The sequence below is a fragment of the Hermetia illucens genome, chromosome 5, assembly GCF_905115235.1.
Source record: "Hermetia illucens chromosome 5, iHerIll2.2.curated.20191125, whole genome shotgun sequence".
Classification (NCBI taxonomy): Eukaryota; Metazoa; Arthropoda; class Insecta; order Diptera; family Stratiomyidae; genus Hermetia; species Hermetia illucens.
Genome location: NC_051853.1, coordinates 14,745,274 through 14,770,559, shown reverse-complemented (window position 1 = coordinate 14,770,559; position 25,286 = coordinate 14,745,274). Strand labels below are relative to the sequence as shown.

The following is a 25,286-nucleotide window of genomic DNA, read 5'->3' as shown; positions in this document are numbered from 1 at the left end:
TTCCAAAATTACCTCCTTGAACATTCATCATCATCAACGGCGCAACAACCGGTATCCGGTCTAGGCCTGCCTTAATAAGGAACTCCAGACATCCCGGTTTTACGCCGAGGTCCACCAATTCGATATCCCTAAAAGCTGTCTGGCGTCCTGGCCCACGCCATCGCTCCATCTTAGGCAGGGTCTGCCTCGTCTTCTTTTCCTACCATAGATATTGCCCTTATAGACTTTCCGGGTGGGATCATCTTCATCCATACGGATTAAGTGATCCGCCCACCGTAACCTATTGAGCCGGATTTTATCCACAACCGGACGGTCATGGTATCGCTCATAGATTTCGTCATTGTGTAGGCTACGGAATCGTCCATCCTCATGTAGGGGGCCAAAAATTCTTCGGAGGATTCTTCTCTCGAACGCGGCCAAGAGTTCGCAATTTTTCTTGCTAAGAACCCAAGTTTCCGAGGAATACATGAGGACTGGCAAGATCATAGTCTTGTACAGTAAGAGCTTTGACCCTATGGTGAGACGTTTCGAGCGGAACAGTCTTTGTAAGCTGAAGTAGGCTCTGTTGGCTGACAACAACCGTGCGCGGATTTCATCATCGTAGTTGTTATCGGTTGTGATTTTCGACCCTAGATAGGAGAAATTGTCAACGGTCTCAAAGTTGTATTCCCCTATCCTTACTCTTGTTCGTGCTTGTGTTTGACCAGTGCGGTTTGATGTTGTTGGTTGATTCGTCTTCGGTGCTGACGTTGCCACCATGTATTTTGTCTTGCCTTCATTGATGTGCAGCCCAAGATCTCGCGCCGCCTGCTCGATCTGGATGAAGGCAGTTTGAACGTCTCGGGTGGTTCTTCCCATGATGTCGATATCGTCAGCATAGCCCAGTAGTTCGGTGGACTTGAAGAGGATCGTACCTCTTGCATTCACCTCAGCATCACGGATCACCTTCTCGAGGGCCAGGCGCATCCCCTTGTCGTAGACCGTTGTTGATGTCGAATGGTCTTGAGAGTGATCCTGCTGCTTTTATCTGGCCTCGCACATTGGTCAGGGTCAGCCTAGTCAGTCTTATTAATTTCGTCGGGATACCGAATTCTCTCATGGCCGTGTACAGTTTTACCCTGGCTATGCTATCATAGGCGGCTTTAAAGTCGATGAACAGATGGTGCAACTGTTGTCCATATTCCAATAGTTTTTCCATCGCTTGCCGCAGAGAGAAAATCTGATCTGTTGCTGATTTGCCTGGAGTGAAGCCTCTTTGGTATGGGCCAATGATGTTCTGGGCGTATGGGGCTATCCGGCCTAGCAAGATAGTGGAGAATATCTTATAGATGGTACTCAGCAACGTGATACCTCTATAATTGCTGCACTGTGTGATATCTCCCTTTTTATGTATGAGACAGATTATGCCTCGCTGCCAGTCGTCAGGCATTGATTCGCTGTCCCATACCTTGAGCACAAGTTGGTGAACCACTTGGTGTAACTGGTCGCCTCCATATTTAACCAATTCGGTTGTAATTCCATCGGCTCCTGGCGACTTATGATTTTTTAGCCGATGAATTGCACGGACTGTTTCTCCTAAACTTGGTGGTGGCAGTATTTGTCCGTCGTCTTCAGTTGGCGGGACCTCCAACTCGCCGATGTTCTGGTTGTTCAGTAGCTCATCAAAGTACTCAACCCATCGCTCTAATATGCCCATTCTGTCGGAAATCAGATTTGCCTCTTTGTCTCGGCAGGATGAGCATCGAGGTGTATAAGGTTTCATCCTGCTGACTTGTTGGTAAAACTTCCGCGCCTGGTGCGGTTGCTCCCTGTACTTTTCTAGTTCACAGACTTGTTGGTTCTCCCAGGCTTCCTTTTTCCGTCTGTGAAGTCGCTTCTCCGCTCGACGGAGTTCGTGATAAGTCTCTGCGCGTACCCGCGTTCTTTGAGAATGCAACATTACTCGGTATGCGGCATTCTTCCATTCCGTTGCTAGCTTACATTCATCGTCAAACCAGCCGTTCCAGCTCTTTTTGCGGCTGGGGCCAAGTATGTTTGTGGCCGTATCCATGATAACGTTCTTCAGTTGATTGTGAAGATCATTTGTTGATGCTTCATCTCCAGGTCCTCTGTTGACTACGGTTATTGCGGCATCCATTTCCCTCTTATAGGTGTCGCGGAGGGTTGCGTTATGGATGGCTTCAGTGTTCACTCTCACCTGATTGTCAGAGGGGATTCTAGGTGGCATTGTTATTCGAGCTCGGAGCACCATGCCAACGAGATAATGATCTGAGTCTATATTGGCTCCCCTATATGTTCTGACATTCATCAAGGCTGAGAGGTGGCGGCGTTCGATGAACACGTGGTCAATTTGGTTGAAAGTGGCCCCGTCTGGAGAGGCCCATATATGTTTGTGGACCGCTTTCCGCGCAAACCAGGTACTTCCAACAACCATTTCGTGCGACCCTGCTAATTGAATAATTCGCAGTCTGTTATCATTTGTTTCTTCGTGTAAGCTATGGGAGCCAACGTATCGGCTGAATACGGACTCCTTCCCTACTTGGCTGTTAAAATCCCCAAGTCTGATTTTAATATCATATCTGGGACAGGCTTCGAGGGTTCGTTCTACTGCCTCGTAGAAGATATCCTTCTCCGACTCTGCAGTCTCCTCTGTAGGGGCGTGAACGTTTATGAGGCTTATATTTCTAAACTTGCCTCGCAAGCGCAGAGTGCATAGCCGTTCGCTTATGCTTTCAAAGCCGATAACAACAGGTTTCATTTTTTGGCTGACTAGGAAACCTACTCCGAGCACATGGTTTACTGGATGACCGCTATAATATATGGTGTAGCGGCTCTTTTCCAGGAAACCGGTCCCTGTCCATCGCATCTCTTGTAACGCTGTTATATCAGCCCTATATTGGGACAGGGTATCGGTAAGCTGCTCATCAGCTTCATCTTTGTACAGGGAGCGCACGTTCCATGAGAAAATGTGCAAATCGTTAATCCGTTGTCGTTGCCGGGTTCGTTGTTTTAAAGTCCATCCTGTCCGAGGCTCCTTTCGTGGCTCCGTAACATCGGTTTTCCATGTAGGGTTGTCAGCCTAACCAACCCCCAACCTGAAGGACCAGTTGGTACAGTTTGTCCCGTTTTTAGGCGCGGGAGACTTGCCTTCATCCTTCTCCATCTGCAGCTTTTCGTTAAGAAAGAGCTCCCAGCGGTCACCATATCGAGGTGGAGGTAGGGTTTGGTAGCAGAGCTGTTGGTGTTGGTTCAGCAGGCATTTCGCAGGTTTTATGCTCCATCGTGGGTACCAATCCACGTTTCGCCCTGGGACCTATACTACCCTTTGGCCACCAATATAACAAGAAAATATTAAATTTGATTTTTCGTTAAGTCTGCATTTACCCTTGGAATAAGGAAAAAGTTACTTACAGAGTAAATAAGGAACAATTGAAAGTATGTGAGATCCGGGACCTCAACCATAGTAGACCTTTAACGGAATATAAACTGGACACTTCGCGCCAGTTCAGGATGAAAATTCATTGTAATGACTTATTGAAGTTCTTAATGTGCAGACTGACCACCCGGATGGAATGCAACCACGAGGCCAAAGCTATTCTTTTTCTCATTCTTCAGCCTTTGTCCCGTTCAGAAATAGGGTCGGCTCGTCGTGACCGGTTTCGCTATTGTTTTTTTTTGTTCGTATATGGAGGTGTAAAATCTTAGAAAGACACGTCTGCCCCAGCTCCGTCGCCCAAACGCCGGAGCTACAGCGGGTGGTGTGGGATTCGCACTCACTAAAAACCACCGCCGGTCTCTCCAGCCCCAGCCCCGTGGGAGCACCAATTAGATATTACTTCGTGGCTTTCCTCCTTCTTTGTTCTTCCGCAACTAAGATCTCGGGGCTCACGCACCTGCCCAGCACCTGGTTTAAGCTCCTCCTCTCCATCGCAAATCTTGGGCAGTGAAATATCACATGCTCTGGATCCTCCGGTATGCCATCGCATCTGACACAATTCGGAGAATCATCCAACCCAAAGCGGTGCAGATACTGCCTGTAGCAACCACCGTGCCCCGTGAGGAACTGGGTAATGTGGTAGTTGGTCTCCCCATGTTTCCGCTCAAGCCACACCCTAATGCTGGGAATCAGCCTAGGCATCCAACAACCTTTCGTAGACTCGTCCCATCTGCGTTGCCGAAGATCATGCGACTCTGACCTTGCCGCATTCCTACGCTGTGCATGCCCCTCCGTACGTCTTCCATGGTACAGCACACTCATTTCTTTGGCCAGAATATCAACAGGGATCATGTCTTCCACCACCAATACTGCCTCATCTGATATAGTTCTAAAAGCACTGCAAATCCACAAACCCATCAGCCGGCAAACCGAGTTCATCTGCTTCCGTCTCTGAGAGTTTGCGAGCGCCTCTGCGCACACAGATGGAGGAGGATGGAGCGCACCACTCCGGCTAGCACCAGTGAGCAGTGTTTCGACCCACCAATATTCGGCAAAATTGTTGCAAGTGCCGTGGTGGCACAGGCTGCTTTTTGACATTCATGTTCTAGGTGTTCCCTAAGGCTCAACTTTTACTATGTATGTATACATATACTACATATATATACTATTATATATAATTCAGAAAGCCCACGGACCCTCTTCCCACCCAACCGGGCCGAGGAGCGACCAACCTAAGGATGGGCAAGAGGCACCCTGTTCCTTGGGGATGAAAAAAATTATCCCCTTAGTGAAAAATTCTGGAACTAATTTCGGATCGACAATCATCTGATTAAAATGATTTGTCAATACCCTGTGAGGGGTCTTGAAGTTGTGAATCTTATCAAATCCTGGCGCTTTCCAAATACCTGCCTTTTCAAGGGCTGCTACGTCAGCTTCAGTAATGTCAGGGATGATAATTTCGGGGAGCGCCTCGCATGAATGCATAAGGTGTGGGAGCCACGCTGCTTCTAAATAGCAATGGCTAAATTCGCCCCAAACACTTCTCCAGAAGTCTTCTGCCTGATCCAGATTGAGGTTACTTTCCCGAATTGAGTTTGTGAGATTTTTTATAAAACCCCCGTGGGCCTGGAAGAACAAAGTGTTGTCTGCCCTTCGCTGAAAGCTTTTTTGATACCTACAGATGCGGTTGGAGCATACCGCAAGTCTCTGCTTCAGTACCTTGAGGATTTCTTCGATTGGCACATCATTGGGGAGATGGTAGTTTCCAATGATCTTCAAAACGCATCTGTGCACTCTTGGTGATGGATTTCCAATCTCCTTTTTCAACTTTTCGACTCTTTTATTGAGCCGAAATACCCAGAACGGAGAAATCCTCCTGCGCATACCCGTGTTGTTCGCTCCAAGATTATGGAATAACCGTGGTACCTGCAACGTAGATCAGGCTGTGAACCTCTGTAGCAGTAATCTCGCTAGCCAAACTATCAGCCAAAATTCGATCAACGGCAGCAATGTTGTCGAAGTAAACTTAAGTTTTGGGATGTCTTCCCAAGCGTCTGGAAGAATCTCAGCATATTCTGTAAATGCAAACTGGGATGCAATCGAAGCCTCATTATAAATTGGGTCGACATCTCCAGTTACTAAACTTCCCGTGACTACTGAGTTCATGGAATACCCTACAAGTGGAGTACTTGTGTTGCTCCTTTGACTAGTCCGGTAATTTGATGACTCCAGACCGAGCTCAAGTGAAACTTCTTGGAAGACTTGTTGACTAGTTAATAGGACAACTCGGTTGTTATTCACTATCACCGAAGTATTGGTTGACGACGTTCTGTCCCAGAACATGACTTAGTTCTGGAAATTGGGCTATGAACGCGTCATGTAGTCAGTGTCTGTACCCTGATGGATTCCTTTCCAAATCCATGACACGGTAATAGACGCGGACGATAAATTCATTGAGTTGTTCCATCCAAACCATATGACGCCTAGGTCTTCCGTCCCTGGTATTTGACGGCATAACCGCCAAAACTTCCAAGGGCGAAGAGCCGCTCTGATGTTGTTGAGCGACTCTTAACAGTGTTGGGTACTATATTCGTGTTCCTGGGGTCCCATTAAAATTGTTATAAATGTCCTCAATTTTGTTTTTACGAGTATTAGGGAGCAGTCAATCCTGCAATAGAGCCCCAATGTTGCAATGCCCCATGGTTACCTCCAAAGGTAGTGAAGGTATTTGGAGGGGAGCCGCTGAAATACAATATAACGTCACTGCAATTCATCCGATTCGTTTACCCCGGATTACGGATTTGTTAAGGAGGTTTACTCCCCCTGAAAGGGAAGAATAGGTAAGGAAAGACAAAGACAAACGGAAACGTTCTGCTTGTCCGCGGCTACTTATTTACAAGATATTCGTAGCTGCCCGGTAGGCCATGTCCTTATCCACAACCCATGACACGCACCTGGTCGCATGCAGCTCTGGGTTTGCCACTCAGGTCGGGATTAACCTGGTACCCCAGGGTATATATATAAATTTTGTGGTTTCATCTTACGGAAATCAGACTGCCAATCAGCAAAGCTAGCAAACTGCCTGAATTCACTTTCAATTTGTGAATTGTCCAAATTGGCAGATGCCAGATTTTACCTAATACTCAGTGCCAAGCATCTAGGCTCGGACGATCCTACCAGCCTAAAATATAAAGGAACGCTGGTGGTGGTGGCCGGTGGTAGGTCAATGGGAAAATCCGCCGAGAACTTCCATCAACATCGAGCATGTATTCTGATATATTTTTGCATGGTTTGAATCAGACTGTGTGAGAGTCCCAGGACATCAAGGAAAGCCGTGAGGTACAAAACCTGTAGTTGGGAATATTATGAGAACTACAACCAACCGCTCGAAACGCCTAATTTCTTTAATTTCCCGAGCCACTGGCTCATAGTTCACTTTCTTTTCCACATATCACAGTTCAATGTTGCTATTATAGGGAATAGCAACATCAATAATATACGCGGAGCGACCCTTCTTGTCAACTAAGAGCTCGTCAAACTTGTTGTGTGGAATATGGCCATCGGTTAAAACTTACCGGACCCAATATATGCTGTAAACAGAACTATCAAGTGCTGCCAGCGGCTCATATCGGTAAACCGAACATGTTCCCGTGGTCAGCCCATGCTCGTATGCAAGGTCTGGATGAATCACCTTAAATACAGCATTACGCCTGTTCGTATATTGAACCGGTGTCATAACAGCGCAGACAGAAATGAGATGGCCGAACCACACATTCTACACTGATCATTCTCCACCCACTCTTCCATTACTAGCTTTTTATAAGCTCCGATGGCGACCACGCCGTCCTGAATGACACATATGAGTCCCTCCGCATCAGCAAAGAGCTCCCCAGCACACAGCCATCTATTTACTTGTGGTCATCTTTGCAGATGGCTTGGATTCGCTATTTGTGTAATCCAAATTCCACCGGAATATCGCGGCTAAACATATCTACTATTCACGACAGACTTCTAAGGTGGTGATCAGTTCCAGCATACAGCTTGATGTCATCTAAGGTCTAGCATTTTTCAGTAGCCATGAAAGGGGGTTCCATGCCATGCAAAACTAAAGGAGACTCAACAAGTCCGCCTGGAATATGCCCCTCCGTATATGGATGGATTTTGAGGTATTGGAACCCTCAGACGAACGCACTGTTAAGGAGGTATGCCACCCTTCCATTACTGTCGCTAAGAATTTTATTAGTTTAGATGTAGGACATCAATTAGATATGTTGGACGCCGTCAAAAGCCTTGGCGTAATCGATATAACAACTAAAGAGGTTTCTTAGGCCTCTAATTGCTTATCCTCCAACTACCGAATCGATTACGAGTTGCTCTCTGCAACTCCTTGATCCGACTCGGCAGTCCTTCTACTCCTCAGATAAAGTGTGGTTGGTCTAGAGGTGCTCATCGAGCCTTCCGCTGATAATGGACGTTATGAATTTGTAAAGGATTGGTAAGCAAATAATCGGTCTTGTATCTTCCGGGTCTTGCATCGTGTGCTTTTTAGCGATAACGGAGGCCGACTTGCAAAGGCGATCTGTTTTAATGCGCCACTGCCAGTCAAAGGGAACTCGGGAGAGCGGAGGGTCAGAAGATCGAACTGCACCTTACGTATTGAAAGCGAAGGTGCTGGAAAGGAGCTGACGCACTGATATTGAAGGATAAGCTAGAACCCGCCAGATCCAATACATCGAACTATCGTGTAATACTTACGGCTCATATCAGTAAACTTGACATTTCCCCGTGATTAGCCCATGCTTATATGTAAGGTTTTGATGAACCATAGCATTATGCCTGTTCGTGTATTGCACCGGTGTCATACAAGTGCCTATACAACTGATATAATCTAACGTCTCTAACGCTGTACAACACATTCTGCACTGGTTGTTCCCCACCCGTTTCTTCATTATAAGCTTTTTGTAAGCTCTGTCAGCGACCCCGCCATCCTGACTAGCACACATAAATCCCTCCATCTCAGCACAGAGCTCCCAGAACACAACCACTTGTTCGACAGATAATGATTGTTCATTTCCCATACCCAAGTCTGACCACTTCACTCTCCTCAGAGGATCGAAAGATCGATCCTATTTTGCATTAATGGGGACGTGGCCAGAAATGTTCGGAACCGGTAGATTTCGATAACCTGGAGTGGTACGATCGAAATTTTCAAATGACCACTTCCGATGGAACCATCAAAGGGGGAGGGGGGGGGGGGGGGGGGTTCACCCTCACATTATCGAGCTTGGCTAGCAGCGAGACGTGTTGACGGGACACTTCAGTGAAGCTTCAATATTTATGGGCATACCTTCCCAGTCAATTTCGCCAACTTTTCAGATTTTTGTGAGAGCTCCCCCTCTAGGTTGAATCAGATCGTCCAAGATGGTCTCTAACGATCGCTTAACCCTTCAAGTCATTACAGGTTACATATTAATTCAACGTGGGGTAACCTTTTCTATCACAATATAAACTTATATATGTACATATTTGATAGCTGTCTTTTACGATCAACAGAAGCTATTGAAACCAGGAAATCTCAGCAGCTTCCCGAATATTTAAATATTTTCCACTTCATCTCCACCATTTGCAGATTACACACGGCAAATACAAAAACTACTCAGCAAAGATTGTTTACTTTTATAAAAATTCTACTTATATTATCCACTTATTATTAAATAGTTATTATTCAATAGTTACGTTGAACCTAAATTGCATTAAATTACATAAAATTAGGACTTGGCTTTGTATGCTTCCCTAGAGCCAATGCAATGAGTGAGAATCCACAGCCAGGATATTCCAATGAGCATTCTTGCAGATTACCGTGATTCTGATACGCGTGGTCATACTCCAAAATATCTCTAGACTCTCTTGAAGGTTGCTGCAAACTCGGCATACTGTCAGTGAAACATATGATCCAATTTTATAGGAATTTGTAAGAAATGTCCATAATGGTTTCAACCTCTTACCTAAAAATGGTTTTCAACAACTCCACTTCCATTGTCCCAACTCGTTCACTTAGAAATTTTCGACTCTCGCATAGTGCCCGCTTTATACATTGCCTTCCATTATATCCCATACTAAACAATAGAAAAAGCGTATGTCAAACTAAGGTCACCGTTTTAACCTCTATGACTACCTGTCCAGTAACATTTCAATTTGTTCGTACAAACTCCTCCGAAATCGCCTTTGAACTTTCGGTTTGTCATCAGGAATAATTGTATTCTTGAACCCGTGAGCATGTTGAATCACCCAAGTTTCGTTTGGTAAATCGTAAGCCACTCCCCAGTTTAGGGCGTAACTCATGTAGTCGACATCCGGATTGCCAATCTGTCCAATTGTAGTACATATAGCCACCTTAAAGTTAAGCATAAATTGTAAATATGTATTATTATATTATGATGGAAAATGCAGCAGAAGCGGGTCCTACTTGGCGTTTTACTACCTTGATAGGATTGTATCTAAGGAATACGAGATGGAAAACAATACAATGTGAGCCATACTATAGATCATCGGAAGAAATAGAGTATGCGGTTCCTAATGAAAAAAATTAGGAGCTAGGTACAAGGCTATTGTGATGCCTAAAAAAATCACCATCAGTTGCTAACTGCTACTACCGTGGGCACCTGTGCGTAACCTGTGGAACACGTAAGTGTTGCAAGGGGAACTGGAACACTGCGAAAGCGGTTCTTACCCATGAAAAGGTGAGAGCTACCATACTGTCCTTTGAACATTTCAAAGCACCTGGCATGGATGACATGTATCCGGCGATGCTAAAGGAGGGTATGGAGCATTTAGAGCGACCTCTAAGAAATATTTTTCGAGGATGTCTTGCTCTGGGCTACGTGCCTTCCTCTTGGCAACAGGTTAAGGTAGTTTTCATACCGAAACCTGGGAAAGGTGACTATTCTAATCCAAAGAACTTCAGACAGATCAGCTTGACTTCATTTTTGCTGAAAGGTTTGGAGAGATTGGTGGAGCGTTACATTGGTGGAAACGCACTTAGGTCACACCCACTTAGTGAAAACCAACATGCCTACCAACGTGGAAAGTCCTATGAATCTGTTCTTCATTCTTTGGTCACAAAGATAGAGGATGCAACTTTGAATGGTGAGTATGCGATGGGGGTGTTCGTGGACATTGAAGGGACTTTTGACTGTGCGCCTTTTCAAAAACCTTGTGATGCCGTCAGAGCGCATGGTGTTGATGATGCTTTAATTAAGTGGATCCATGCTATGCTAACGCAGAGATTGCTGTGCACTGAAGTGGGTGTCGATCGCTACCTGACTGCAGAAGCAACGAAGGGCTGCCCCCAAGGAGGTATGCTTTCGCCGCTTCTGTGGAGTATGCTGATCGACTCACTACTATGCGAACTGCAAAATTTGCCAATACACGCTCAGGCTTATGCTGATGACGTGGCTGTGCTTGCTGTTGACCGGAATCTTGGAACGGTGTGTACGAATATACAACGTGCCGTTGATTTGATAGACAACTGGTGCCTCAGACATGGTCTGTCAGTTAATCCAAATAAAACCACAATGGTTTTATTCACAAAAAGGAGAAAACTGGATGAACTTTGCCTTGGAATGAACATGTAGAGGTAAAGATGAAACGAGCTCTCACAGCTTATGGGCTGTGCAGACGGACCTTTGCCTCAACATGGGGACTCAGGCCTCATGTGATAATGTGGATATACGTTGCCATCATTAGGCCGATGTTCGTATATGCATCCGTAGTGTGGTGGGTTAAGGTGAGACAAAAAAGTTTTCACCGTAAACTAGCCGCACTGCAAAGAACTGTATGTCTGGGTATCACTGGTGCCACGACATGCGGCGCAACTCTGAATGCACTACTCAATTTGCCGTCCCTGGATATATTTATTCAAAACACTGCAATAAAAGCAGCTCATAGACTAATTCGATTACATCTATGGGGAAACAACGGATATGGGGGTACAGGGCATTGGAAGAGTTACTGGGAGGACTGAATCCAGTTCTTACAATACCTTCCGATTCTCGTGTCCCCATACATCTGTTTGGTTGAAGATATGTAGTTACCCTGAAGCGTAGAGAGGACTGGGAAGACCCAGAGGAATGCGTGGCGGGATATACGGAAGTCTTCTACACCGATGGCTCAAAAACAGAAGAGGGTTTTGGAACCGGAGTCTACCTCTCGAATAAAAACGAGAAATGGGCTTTTCCTTTGGGACAATATGCAACGGTTTTTCAAGCCGAAGTTTATGCGGCATTGAACAGTCATTTGATCACCTCGAAAATCGTTCAGGAATGCAGAAGCCGTTTGAACTATATGTCTAGATTCAATACGGTGAAACTACTCTGGGTACCTGGTCACTGTGGCGTAGAGGGAAATGAAATTTCGGATGCTTTAGCGAAAGAGGGGTCAATCTCCCCTATGCCAGGACCGGAACCAGCAATTGGAGTATCAGTAGCATTGGCTGAATCTGTTTTCAAAAACTGGGAACAAGTTTCCCATAATGACAGGTGGCAGAGCCTAAATGCTGCTCGACACACCAAACTTTTCCTGCCAGAACCGAACATACGTACCGCAAAGTTGATCCAGTCGAAAAGCAGGAGGACTTGCAGGTGTATTGTGGGCATTCTGACAGGCCATAATTCACTAACTAGGCATATGTTCAGAGTAGGAATTAATCAAGATGATACGTGTCCCTCCTGTAATGAGGAAGCGAAATCCACGGAGTATTTCCTATGTGAATGCCCCGCCTCCAGTTGCGACGGATAGCATCACATCCACTAACAGAAATCCTGCGATACGTTAACGAATCCGGAATATTCCGTTAGACGGGGGTGGCGAGTACAATGGGCCAACACGGCCTGAGTGCTCAGAAGCTGTAGCTTCTCGCCCACCATACACACACACACACAATCCTGCAAAAGTGCTGGGAATATGACGTTGACGTATACCAAAAAGCCAAGATATTTAGCAGTGGTTAGCGACGCATGTTCCCGACTTCATAACCGCGGATGAATGGGCCTCAGGCAACCCAGGTTTAAATCCTCTGGACTACAGCCTTTGGGCTAAGTTAAAGGAGACTACCTGCGATCGAACTTACACCGATTTGAAGAGTTTGAAGGCCAGCATCGTGCATGCAGCTCGAGAAATGCTGCTTCATACCGTGCCTGAAGCGATCGATACATGGCCTCACAAACTTCGGGCCTGTATAGCTGCTAGCGGCGGCCATTTTGAATATTTTATTTTTCATTTGAAAGCTCTATGTTTCCCTTTTCCAATGGTGTACTTTTCGATTGATTTGGATTATTATTTCGTGAGAAATAAAGATTTGTTTGACTGACAGAACTATCACACAAAAAATGGCCCATTTGGCGATCAAGTGTAGTTAGTTGCGATTTTGCTGTATCAAACCACCACCAGTTGACGCTGTTGGTGTCGGATAATGAAGTATAAATACTCCTACATTTAATCAAGGAGCCATTTCAGTTTTGACCATGGTTGTGATAACAGTGAATAAAAAGGAAAAAAGGATGGAAAACAACCAAGAACGTATACTTTTTCTGTATGAGTTCAAACTCACCCATAAAGCATTAATCAAGGCTGAGAAGTAGCAGCATTTAATTAACAAATGATCAATTCAGTTGAAAGTGGTCCCATCTAGAGAGGCCCATGTTTCCTTGTGATTGATTTACACTTATACAAGCTATGAGCACCAACGTTTCGCCTTAATATAACCTCCCAGGTATTTATTGGCGGACTTCAGGAGCTCTTTGTACAGTTTCGCGGAGGATTCCCTTCATTTTTGTCAAGCTGGGGAAAGCAAACAGTTTAGAAATTCTCCGGCAGAGAAAAAACTACAGAAGATAGAATACTGACTTGAAATAATACGGATAAAATGCTAAGATTAACTTATATCAAAATTAGATATTTTTCTATTTCGCCAAGCATGGACATAATAAGATTTAGACTCACCGAAAATGATGATCCTTCAGGGAAAGCCAGGTAACGTTTCTGTCGAGAATGCGGTTCCTGCGATTCATCATAAGTCCCCACAAAAGCAATTTCAATTACCAATATTATGGAAAGTATCACCACACAATATCTACAATTTAAACTTAAAATATCTGCTGCAATGCCCATATCAGGTCGTTATGTAGAAGTATCTACCACCGGTGAATCCACAATCAGTACTGCAGGCAACATAACTGAGCAACCATAACAAGAAAAGTACTCATTGCTTCGTTGAGACCCAATTTCAGTTAACTTATTTATTCAATTAATTAGCATTAAACGATGACCATTATAGTTCTTTAAATCTTTCAATGGACTATTAAAATGTTCACAAAGCTGTGAATGAATATCTAAGGCAGAATCGGTTATGTTAGGGAAGTAGTCCCAATTGGTGTACAGGGTTTTTGTCCACATTTTTAAAAGTTTCGATCATAATCAAGGTTTTATGGAAAGTTTTATTAAATTTCTTAAAATTTCAAGTAAATTATCAATTTATCGTGTGTAGATAATCAAAAATAATTTAATGATACAAAAATATTAACGTCAAACTTTACTTTTGTTTGAATTTCAATCAAAATTTATACTTCATTCGGTGATATCCTTTTTTCCAAAAAATTCCAATTTAAAAAAAAAAGCTTCCAGAAAAAATTTTATTTTTATCGAATCTTTTGTTTTTACATTGAATTATATCCCGATTTTGAATGTTTTCCCAATGCGAGGGCTAGAAGTGAAAACCCACATTTTGAAAAGGACCTTGCGCAATTCGTGGAGTCATGGTCCCTGTGATATGCCCTTTCATATTCAAACATATCTCGATGCTCGTTGAACAACTTGCTCAAAAGTGGTAAACTAGAAAATAATGTCAAATGATAATCTTTAGATAGAAGCGTACTATAAAAAACTTACCTAAAAATCGCTTTAAGTAACTCCTCTTCCATTGTCCCTTTTCTTCTGCTTAAAATTTTTTTACTTTCACATAATGCTCGTAATATGCAATCTCTGCCACTGTAACCCATACTAAACCGAAATAAAAAGAAGATGCACGTAAACTGAAAGTATCTTATTAGCACATAAATTACATTATTATTTGGGATACGAGGGATCCTAATTCCACATCCACTTGATGTTGGACCGGACCAAATGAAAAGCAACTTACCCCCACATTTTTTAGTCCACGGACCCCTCGCTTGGGGCACCGCACCCAAGCATTCAAAAAGAGGGACTAACGGTTTCGTCCAGGGCAGAGGCAACTCATCAGACGCTGCCCCACCTCTGCCCTGGGAGCAGCGTGAGCGAAAATGGCAACATGTGGAAAACGGTCCTTTATATAATCGTAAACACACGACAAAGGTGCAAATTATATCCAAGTTAAACCCTCTGTGGAGTTGCCAAATCCCCCATCAGATGCGTCCCTTCGTGCGGTTAAGGGAATGCTCGGCGAATGTGTCATGGGCATGCACATGCCCGCATCCGGAGATGTGCGAAGGAGCTCGGTTCTTCATAGATCCCCTCCCACACGGTCACAAACCCCCGCGATCGCTACCCGCAGTGGAAAGCGCATAGCATCGATGAGGAAAAATCCTTGACGGCGAATCACCCGACCGATGTTTTAGGCAATAACCAGTCTGGAGCTGCCTTTACTGCCCTTGGTAAAAAAATCATGGAGCTATATGAGTTTATAAAGGAGCGTAAGAACATTCACCGAAATCTAAGGGCCATGATAAGAGGCATCCGTTTAGCCTACGGCAAGGTCCAGGGCGAACGAGTAGGGAAGTCGTCGATTGAAAAAGTGAACCAAGGAACTCAAGTAACGCCTGTTCAAAACATAAAAGGGGAGAAACCGGGGAAGAGACTGCGCGAAAAGCTGAACGACTCAATAGGCCAACAAACCCCGAAAAAAAAAGGACTCAACTCCCAAAAAGGCGGAGTTCATGAAAATTATGACTGAAGCTGTCAGTGAAACTATTGTAGCGGCGACCTCGACAAAAGGAACCGGACCTTCAAAGGCCGATGCGGAAGCTTGGAGGAAAGTGGAACGGCAGAAAAGAAATGATCGGAGGAAGATAAGACGGGAGGTGATTATCATTTCCAAACGAGGCGAAGGGTCATACGCAGACATTATCAGGAGAGTGAAGGCAGACCCCGAACTCACCAATTTGGGAGACAATGTCAAGCGCATTAGACGGTCCCAGAAGGGAGATCTTATGTTAAATCTTAAGAAATCCAAAGAGGTAACCGCAGACAAATTCTTGAGCCAAATTGTAAAGATTTAGGACAGGAAGCCGACATAAGGGCTAGCAGGCCAGAGATCACTATAATCTGCAAAGATATAGATGAAATCACAGACTACTAGAGTCAGCAGTGAAAACGCTAAGGAAAGCCTACGGGGGAACACAAACGCCATCACCGACTACCAGTAGAGAACGCAATCAAGCTGTTAGCAGCAGGGAGAGTGAGAATAGGCTAGGTTATGTGTCGTCTTAGAGAACAGGTGGCTTTAAAGCGGTGCTTTAGATGCCTTGGCTTCGGTCACATTGCGAAGGCATGCACTACTCCAAATGACAGGTCGAAGCAATGCAGGAGATGCGAAGTGGAAGGCCATATCAGCAAGGACTCCGGAGCTGACCCAAATTGCCCATGCGCCCGCTGTAGCTCCGGGGTTTGGGCGGACGTGTCTTTCTAAGATTTTCCACCTCCGTGTACGCACAAAAAAAAATATCCAAGTTAAACTGTCAATAGTTATTGTCCCTCTTTTTGGATATTTGGACGGTATGTCCCAAACCAGGGGTGGACCAAAAAACGTGGGAGTTGCTCTGCTTTTGTTCCGCTCCAACATCAAGTTGCATGCGGACTTAGGATTTCTTATATCCCAAACAATAATCTAGCTAGCTAGGCTCAAACTATTGGCGGATTTGAAAGGGGTTAAGAAAAACTCGATAATTTTCAAACCAGATGTGTTTGGTTCGTTGACAATGTGTTGACTAATCAAAAACACCTTTTTGAAAAAAACTAGCATTTTTTGCTCCGAAAATTCTTTAAAGGACGCAATTGTAGCGTTTTGGTTAGAGAAGCGCTTTTCATGTAAATAGTTTTCCAAACCCCGGAAAAGATCACAGTCTGTTGGTGACAGGTTTAGATAATATGGGGGGTGGGCCAAAACTTAGTACTGCAACTCCTGTAGCTTTTGCATGGTCAAACGGAATACATGCAGTCGTGCGTTATCGTATAACATAATTGGTCCATGCCTATTCATAAGAGAAGGTGATTTTAAACGCAATTTCATGTGTATTTCGTTCAGTAGGATTCCTCAGTTATCGTTCCGTCGGGGTTCAAGAAAGAATAGTGAGCGACGCCTTCAGGGGTCCACTAAACAGTCACCATGACCTTCTTAGGGTATAGTTCCGCCCTTGCCTGGTGTCTACGAGCTTCTTCACGATCCAACCACTGTCCTGGTCCTATTATCACACAGAATCCATTTTTGGCCAGAAGTCACAATTCTTTTCAAAAACGGTTCCTTCTTTTGTCGCATCAGCAATTAAAAGGCTACCTCAGCTTTGAGCATTTTGTTTCTTTCGGTTAATTCATGTGGAACCCATCGGTTGAGTTTTTTTTCATTTTTCCAATTTCTTTGAGACGCGGACTGATGGTTGGTTTTGATACATTGAAGGTCTGAGCAAGGCATTGTAAAGTTGTCCATGTATTCCGCTGAACCTATGCTTGCAGTTCGTCGTCATCAACACTGTTACCTTAAGAAAAGCACTAGGTGTTTTTCCTTATATTGTAAATATTTTTATTTTCCCTCCCGCACAGAATTGTTTCGGAGACCACGTGCCTCCTTCCTCAGTGCTAGCACCTAATCTTTCTCTAGAAAATTATTTGGTATGAAACTACCTGATATAAGGGAGCGTTTTCCACCTGTTGTCACTTTTGGTCACGCTGGTCCCAGGGCGGAGGTGAGGCAGCGTCTGATGAGTTGGCTTCGCCCTGGTCGAAACCGTTAGTCACACTTTTTGACATACATAACAATTTTCAACTGTCTTCATAACTTCGTGCTCAGAGGTGGCGGTGAGGAAGACGGGACCGCAATCCTCTCCGCCGAACCAAAACCAAGTGGCCGAGAAGAACCTCCATAGTGGTGACACCGGAAGACGTTATATCAGATTGGTTTGGCGGCCCTGGTGCAGCAGGCGAATGCTCCAAATGCTTAATTAGGGCGATCAGTCCCAAGCTGCGCGGGGACTCATCTGAAGTGAAAATAGGTCACGAAACCTTACCTGGGGTATACTGGTACCATAGGAACCGTGATAGCCCCTGATTTCATATACTTCAGGAGAATTCCTGTTGTATGTGCGTTCAGCTCGGTTGTTTGCGGTTGGCCCCCTAGTGGGAGCTTCATGGGGGTTATGGTTGCGTTCAAGCGAACAGAGGCCTTCAGGTCTCAGCGTGGTGTTGCGTTTCAACACGGGTACCGTACTCCTTAGTTCGGTAGAGATTTAAGCAGGTCTTGCATCCATGCACTCGGTGTAGACTGATACCGTCGTAGCTTGCTGTGGCGGAGCTCTGATTGTAGTCACAAAATCAATCCGTGTCTTAAGAAGACCGTGGGATTATGTCCAGAAGAGAGGTACCCACGTAAAACCTGGTGACGTAACTGTCAGCTCAACTGAAGTCGAGGAGGCGATAAAACAAATGAAATCTGGGAAAACCAAAGGGGCTGGCGACATCACATCTGAGCCCTGGAAAGCGAAGAACTGGGACCCAACACTGTGGCTCAGTGAATTCTCTAACCGGGTTATTCAGGAAGGTAGAACACCATCTGACTGGCAAGGTAGTGCCACAGTTCCAATATGGAAAAACAAAGGTAGTCCAACAGAATGTTCACACTACCGTCCGATCCGATTAGTTTCTTAGTGAAAATTTTTCAACGCATTTTTGACAATTGTATTCGCGAAATCATTGAAATAACCGTGAATCAAGCCGAGTTTTTCAAAAAACTGCGGAACTACGCAATACACGCTGCACGATTACTTATGGAGAAACACCGTGAGAAACAGCGCCCTCTACACATTACCTGCTTTACATTGATCCGCCACACGAATTCATCTGGTATGATCTACGACATCAGTAAAGTAAAGTTCCAAGTGTGGCGGGTATATCAAAACCGCTTCGCGCTCTCCCACCACTCCCCTTTGTTCTTGTAATGGACACCGTCACACGGGACATCCAACGCCCAGCGCCCTACACACTACTTTATGGAGATGTTATTTTCCTAACGCCTCATAGCAAAAATGATCTCGAGCTACTTGTCCAAAAATGGAATGATCGTCTCAAAATGGATCTGAATAAAACTGTTTCTTTTACGACTGATCCCCATGCGGCGGGCACAGTCGCTGTCACCTGCATTGACCTGCCCAGAACTGAATTATTTAAATATCTCGGATCAATACCATCAGCCAATGGAGAACTGCGTTATAAAATTGTTTCACGCATTAGCGCAACCTGGATGAAGTGGCGCTCCCCAACCGTACAAAGACTGCACATTCCCATCGAACCACCAAACAAAGTCTCAGTCATCAGTTGTGGATCTCCACCTAAACAATCAAAATTTCTGCAGTATCGGACGCTTTCGCAGCCCACATGTATACATGAACTCGTTGGAATTTCCAGCGACAAACGCTAAAAACAAATTCTAATGCACAGCATGATCAGGTCTACGTGAAAACAACAAGAGCAAGAAAAGGTTAATGATCATTTTTTACATATTCGAAATTTTTTTTACTATTTATATTAATCGTTGGCGCAACAATCCATATTGGATCAGGGCCTTGAAGTGTGTGTAAGCACTTCAGTAAAGACCGTAACTGTACACTACAGTACACTGTAGGGGGTAATGTGGTCAGCATTGCACTCACCATAGCCAAGAGTGCACAGATGCGTTGCGAACATCATTGGAAACGACCATCTTTCCAATGATGCGCCAATCGAAGAAATCCTCAAGGTGCTGAAGGTATCAAAAGAGCTTTCAGCGAAGGACAGACAACACCTTATTCTTCCAGAACCAACGGGGATTTTATAAAAATCTCACCAACTCAAGTCGGGAAAGTAACCTCAATCTGGAGCAGGCAGAAGACTTCTAGAGAAGTGTTTGAAGCGTACCCAGCCGTTGCAATTTATTATAGAAGCAGCGTGGTTCCCACGCCTTATGCGTTCACACGAGGCCCTCCCCGAAAAGACCATGCCTGACATTACTGAAGTTGAAGTAAAAGCCCTTGAAAAAGCAGATAATTGTAAAGCGCCAGGAGTTGATAAGATTCACAACTTCTGGCTGAAGCGGTTCAAGAGCACTCACAGGGTATTGGTAAATCATTTTAATCAGATGATTGTCGATCCGAAATTAGTTCCAGAATTTTTCACCAAGGGGATAACTTTTCTCATCCCCAAGGAACAGGGTGCCTGTTGCCCTTCAAAATGTCGATCAATTACTTGTCTTCCTACCATCTACAAGGTCTTCACTTCAGTTCTGTGCGCGAACATCTCAAAACATCTTGATGTTCATAAATTGATAGCTGAGGAGCAAAAAGGATGGGCAAAAGGCTCCCGAGGCTGCAAAGAACAGCTTATAATCGATACGGTAGCTGTAAAGCAGGCTGTCCATCAGAAACGAAATATCTCGACAGTCTACATCGATTATAAATCAGCCTTTGACTCCATATCACATTCGTGGTTACTACAAGTGCTACGCTTGTACAAAATCAACCCGGATGTGGTTCTTCTCCTGAGAACAGTAATGAAGAATTGGAGCACGAAGCTATCGGTATCCTCACATATCAGGAGAGATACCAATCAGGCGTAGCATTCTCCAAAGTGACTCTCTAAGCCCACTGTGGTTTTGTTTGGCTTTGGATCCACTATCCCATCTTTTGCATGAAAGCAAATACGAGTTCCAAGTCAAACATGGCATATTGTCAAAATGTACATTAAGTCATTTAATGTATGTTGACGACATCAAATTGTATGCCAAAGACGAAAACCAACTTCGCTCCTTGCTGGACATCACACATTCAGTTCAGTAGCGATATCGGCATGAGTCGGGTTTGGAGAAATGTCACATAAAAAGAATTGTTTGCGAAAAACACCGGCAACGAAGGGTACAGCCACAATAACATCCAAATTAAGGGTATGGATTCGGACGACGTCTACAAATACCTCACCATATTGCAAGCAACAACACCTGCTGTGGCAATAATGAAATCTAAGTTGCTGGGGGGATTGGAACAGCGTCTGGGTCTTGTCCTTAAAACTGAGCTGTTCGGGAAAAACGAAATCATGGCAATCAACACCTTCGCCATTCCCGTCCTTCTTTATACTTTCGATGTGATACGGTCAATGGACGGGTAAAGGTAATTCTTTCAAACAACAACATGCACAATAGAGCTGCCGAGAAATTGAGGATCACCATTCCACGTCATCAGGGAGGAAGGAGGGTACTTGATTTGAAAACATTGCACTACAATCAAGTGCATTCTCTTCGTTTTTCTTCGAGAAACAATCCTCTAGCCAAATACATCAGGCTACCGTCATGGCAGAAAATAAATTATCTCCTTTGAAATTGAGAAGCAGAGAATGGAATCCCATGTCGAATGTTACTTCAGTCCAACAGAAGATTGACATGTGGAAAGAGAAAGCCATTCATGAAGGTCATATCAAAAATTTGTTGTTGCCAGGCCTTGACATCGAAGCCTCCAACAAATGGTTGACTAATGGTGTACTTTTCTATAAGACCGACCCATTGCTAACTTCAATTCAGGATGCTTCGCTCCCAACAAAAAATCACAAACGGTACATCCTTCATGAGTCCTCAATCATGAACTCCAGTTGTAGGTTATGCAACTGTGAAGAGGAGACCATCCAGCACATAACATATGCGTGTAGGATGTTGAGCAGTACCAAGTACACCAATCGCCATAACTCCGTCTGCAAGATTCTCCATGAAAACCTTGCGTTGAAGTATAACTTAGTGGCAAGTTACCATCCTTACTATAAGTATACTCCGCAGAGAATCTTGGAAAATGATCGGGTCAAACTACTGTGGCATCAGACTATTGCCAACGATCACAGTGTTAATCACAACAGACCCGATCTAGTTGTGCTTCTGAAGGAAGAACGAGCGTGCTTCATAATCGATGTAGCCGTACCGTTGGACCGGAACACTGTTGAAAGACAGCACGAAAAAATCAGGAACTCCGGTCCCTTGGCAGACGATATGAAGCAGACTTGGAGATACAAAAGATCGAAGTAGTCCCAGTGGTAATTTCAGCGACGGGATTAGTCCCGCAGAACTTACATAAAGCGCTGAAAATGCTCGATCTTAGGACCATACATGGAGATGCAAAAAGCGGTTATCCTTGCAGCCTGTGCTATAGTCCGAAGAGTCCTGTCCGGTAACAATCTGACCTAATGGGTTTCAGTCTTGATCCGCACTATCTTCGATTCAAAATCCATGTCTCTGTAGTGTAGAACCACCGCGTCATTGGCTGAAGTGTTTGGGACAATCGGGATGAAAGTCCTGGGGGTTTAACGTGAGTACCTGCCGTGAAGACATAATCACACGGTCCTCTTCGGACGCGGATTGATTTTGGGACCACAATCAGAGCCCCGCCATGCAAGCAAAGCGGTCCTGGTTTATACTGAGTGCAGGCTCAGCATTCACACCAGTGGATGCGAGGCCTATCTAACACCTCTGCCGCAACTAAGGAGTACGGCACTCGAGTTGTACAGCGCAACTCCACGCTCGAGCTCCGAGGAGCTCTGCCCGCGATGTAGGCATAACCACAACCACCATAAAACTCCCACTAGGGGGCCAACCGCAAATAACCGGGCCGAGAACACATCCTCCAGGAATTCTCCTGGAGTATATGCTCTCAGAGGGCCATCCCGGTTCCCATGGTACCAGATAACCTCCGGTCAGGCTTCGTGGCAGAGCCACTTCAGATGAGTCCCTTGCAGACTCGGGTCTGATCGCCCTCCTCGAGTACGTGAAGACGGGGGACAATCGGGATGTAGGAATACATTCTCGCATGGTCGTACACACTTTGCGTTAAAAAGCATCATCGCTGTGATGCGGACCTTTGGATGTTGCCTTCAGCCCATCCTTAGGTTGGTCGCCCCTCGGTCCGGTTGGGCGGGAAGAGGGTCTGTGGGCTTTTTTAACTATATATATATATATATATATATATATATATGATTACCTTTCACCTCTTGGTGGAGGATAGTTCGTCAACAACAACTACGCACCTTCGCTCGCGATTACTTCTGCTCCCCCCGCGACTTCCCGAGATGCTCGCACCTCTCCTCTACTGTTCTACGCCAAGAGCTCTTAGAGCAACCCACTCGTCGGCCATCTTGGGAGTATGGATTCCACTTTAAGGCATAGCTCGCAATGCAATTGTCACTGCCACGGAGGGCGTTCTAGTTGGCATTTCATATAGTGAAGTAAATGTGAATGTGTGAGTGAAGACGGAGGAGAGCTCCACCTCATACAGAACTTTAACAAAATTAGATTAATAATGATATTTCAGCGAATCGCACATCATTTACACACCAAGTCAGGTATTTTCTTCCTGGGAAGATTGTTACTGGTAAATGGATGCATATTTTGCATTTGTAAAAGCAAGATGCGGCAGGACCGGTGTCAGGTGGACGCAGATGTCGATTCTTAATATTCAGAGTGAAATGAGTAAAATAGCTACAAGAAAGCGGCATTGAAAAAAAACGAGACAGTTAACTGATTTAACTAATATGCAATTATTGTCTAACTCCATCAAGTCCATTCCATTTTCTTCTAATGGGAACTCCTCTTGGATAAAAGATTAACTCAGCAACCATCACTCAGCTCTTTATAGTTTTGGTCTTTCTGATTACCCAAAGGGTCTTAACGTAGTCTACGTTGTTCGAGTAGTGTAGAGTAGGAGGATGCCGCCTAGCAACTGATTTAATAGCAAACTAATCAAGCCGATTAATACGGTCACTCCTTTTTCATGACCGCCTTAAAATTAAAATAATTCAACTCATGGCTGTCTTGTGAATCCTTTCACAGATCTGATTCTGAGTTGTGCAGAGTTCCCTTTGCAAAAACATGCTGGTTTCACATTTACACTCAAGAATTTGTCACATACGGTTTGCATGTCGAGCATTTCATTTAATCGGAGGGCAACTGTTAATGCTTAAAATATCTTATGTTTTGGTTGAAAGCAGATGTTCCTAGATCTTATTGCAAGTGCAGTTATTAAATTTAGAACTATTTTAATATCATCTACATATCAATCAAACCTCTCTTCTTTAACGGCTGCCAAGAAAATATTACTTCTTCCTACTACAAACAATATCCCTATTCATGTAAATAACACATCACTCCATTTATCACGTACCTGTCTAATATCACTTCAATTTCGGCATAGAAACTCCGCCGAGACCTTCTTTGAACCAGCGGTTGAACATCATCAATTATCTTATTCTTAAAACCATGTGCGTATTGGATTACCCAGATTTCATTTGGAAGTTCATAGGATACTCCCCAATTGAGGGCATAGCTGATAAAGTTAATGTTAGGATTACCGATTTGTCCAATAGTCGTACAAATGGCCACCTGTAAATAGTTAATTTCATTAGATAATACGATAGTGAAGGAAAATCAAATCAAAAAATCAATTAAAATTAAATTCAGATATCATTAAAAAGTTAATTCTTTGGAAGGATATCTTGGAATTCTTTTGGAAGGATATCTTTTATATTCTTTGGAAGGATATCTTTTATATTCATTATTCTCTTAGGAAAGATTCTATCCTGAGGAGAGGAAGAGAAAATATTGTATTGAAATTTTCCGCCGGAGGATGAAAGATACTTTAAAAGATTTGTTTTATTAAATATATATGTAGGCATACATATTAGTATTCACAATCAAAAGTATTCAAATGCTTACTGAGAAAGAAGATCCTTCCGGAAATGCTATAAACCGTTTTTGGCGTGAACGTACTATTCCCTCATCACCAGATATTTCTTCCGAAGTATCTACCACTAACAGGAAGAAAAGAAGTATGGAAGATATACAACTTGTCCGGATGAAATCCTTGCAACCACTGAGCTTGTATGGAACCATTTGATAAGTTCTAAGCAATTAGTCTGTCGAAGTTAAGTGCATACCTCAGACTAGCTTCCAGATGTCGGAATGACGACTCTACTCAGTTTGATGTCATTCAATCTGATTTCAATTAGATTGTGTATTTTTTCAATTAACGTTTATCATCGATATTTTATTGTGATATAAGCATAATAAGATTTTGGATTATTTTGTGCTTTGTAGGTTAACCCCGTGTTCTTTCAGGTATTATATTGATGTAGCGAAAAGCAAACACCAGGTGGACAATCATGTTCAAATACACTTGACTTCTAATATGTAAATTTTCATTGAAATATTCTATTATTAGAGAAATATGCGCAGAAAAACATTTTTTAACTACTAGTGTGCCTTGTTGAGAGTTTAAAGGAAATGCTAAGCGTTTGGATGACATAAAAAGAACACCTTTCATACCGAGGCCCACCAATTGGGACGAAAGTTTTTTCTTGACCCGGTCCAATATCAACTGATTGCGGACTTAGGACTCCCTCAATCCTCAAAAAAAAATGGCCCACTCTGATTATAAATGGAGTCAATCTTTCAGCTTCCTTATTGTCAGCCATATTCGAGTGTCCTAACATCCACATCTGGAATGTTCAGTCTACCCAGTTTCAGCTTCAGACTTCTTTTAATGAAAAA

At 44.0% G+C, this 25,286-nt stretch overlaps 1 protein-coding gene across 1 annotated transcript; it reads right to left on the bottom strand.

The window, feature by feature from the left end:
• Positions 1–9,194: 9,194 nt before the first annotated feature.
• Positions 9,195–24,629, bottom strand: LOC119656972. The gene is made up of 8 exons (XM_038063702.1): positions 24,453–24,629; positions 23,902–24,119; positions 14,381–14,491; positions 14,153–14,323; positions 13,436–13,613; positions 9,612–9,829; positions 9,442–9,552; positions 9,195–9,369 (listed from the first exon to the last, which is right to left on the bottom strand). The coding sequence occupies exons 1-8, from the start codon at positions 24,627–24,629 to the stop codon at positions 9,195–9,197; spliced, it is 1,359 nt and encodes a 452-aa protein (XP_037919630.1).
• Between the last annotated feature and the right edge of the window lie 657 nt (positions 24,630–25,286).

Excerpts from the sequence above, each read along its gene's own strand:
- LOC119656972 (XM_038063702.1), bottom strand. The coding sequence starts at position 24,629 with ATGGTTCCATACAAGCTCAGTGGTTGCAAGGATTTCATCCGGACAAGT. Across the intron at positions 14,324-14,380 it reads TTACTTAAAGCGATTTTTAG|TTTACCACTTTTGAGCAAGT; the intron begins GTAAGTTTTTTA and ends ATTATTTTCTAG. Across the intron at positions 9,830-13,435 it reads CTGAAGGATCATCATTTTCG|GTGGCTATATGTACTACAAT; the intron begins GTGAGTCTAAAT and ends CTTAACTTTAAG.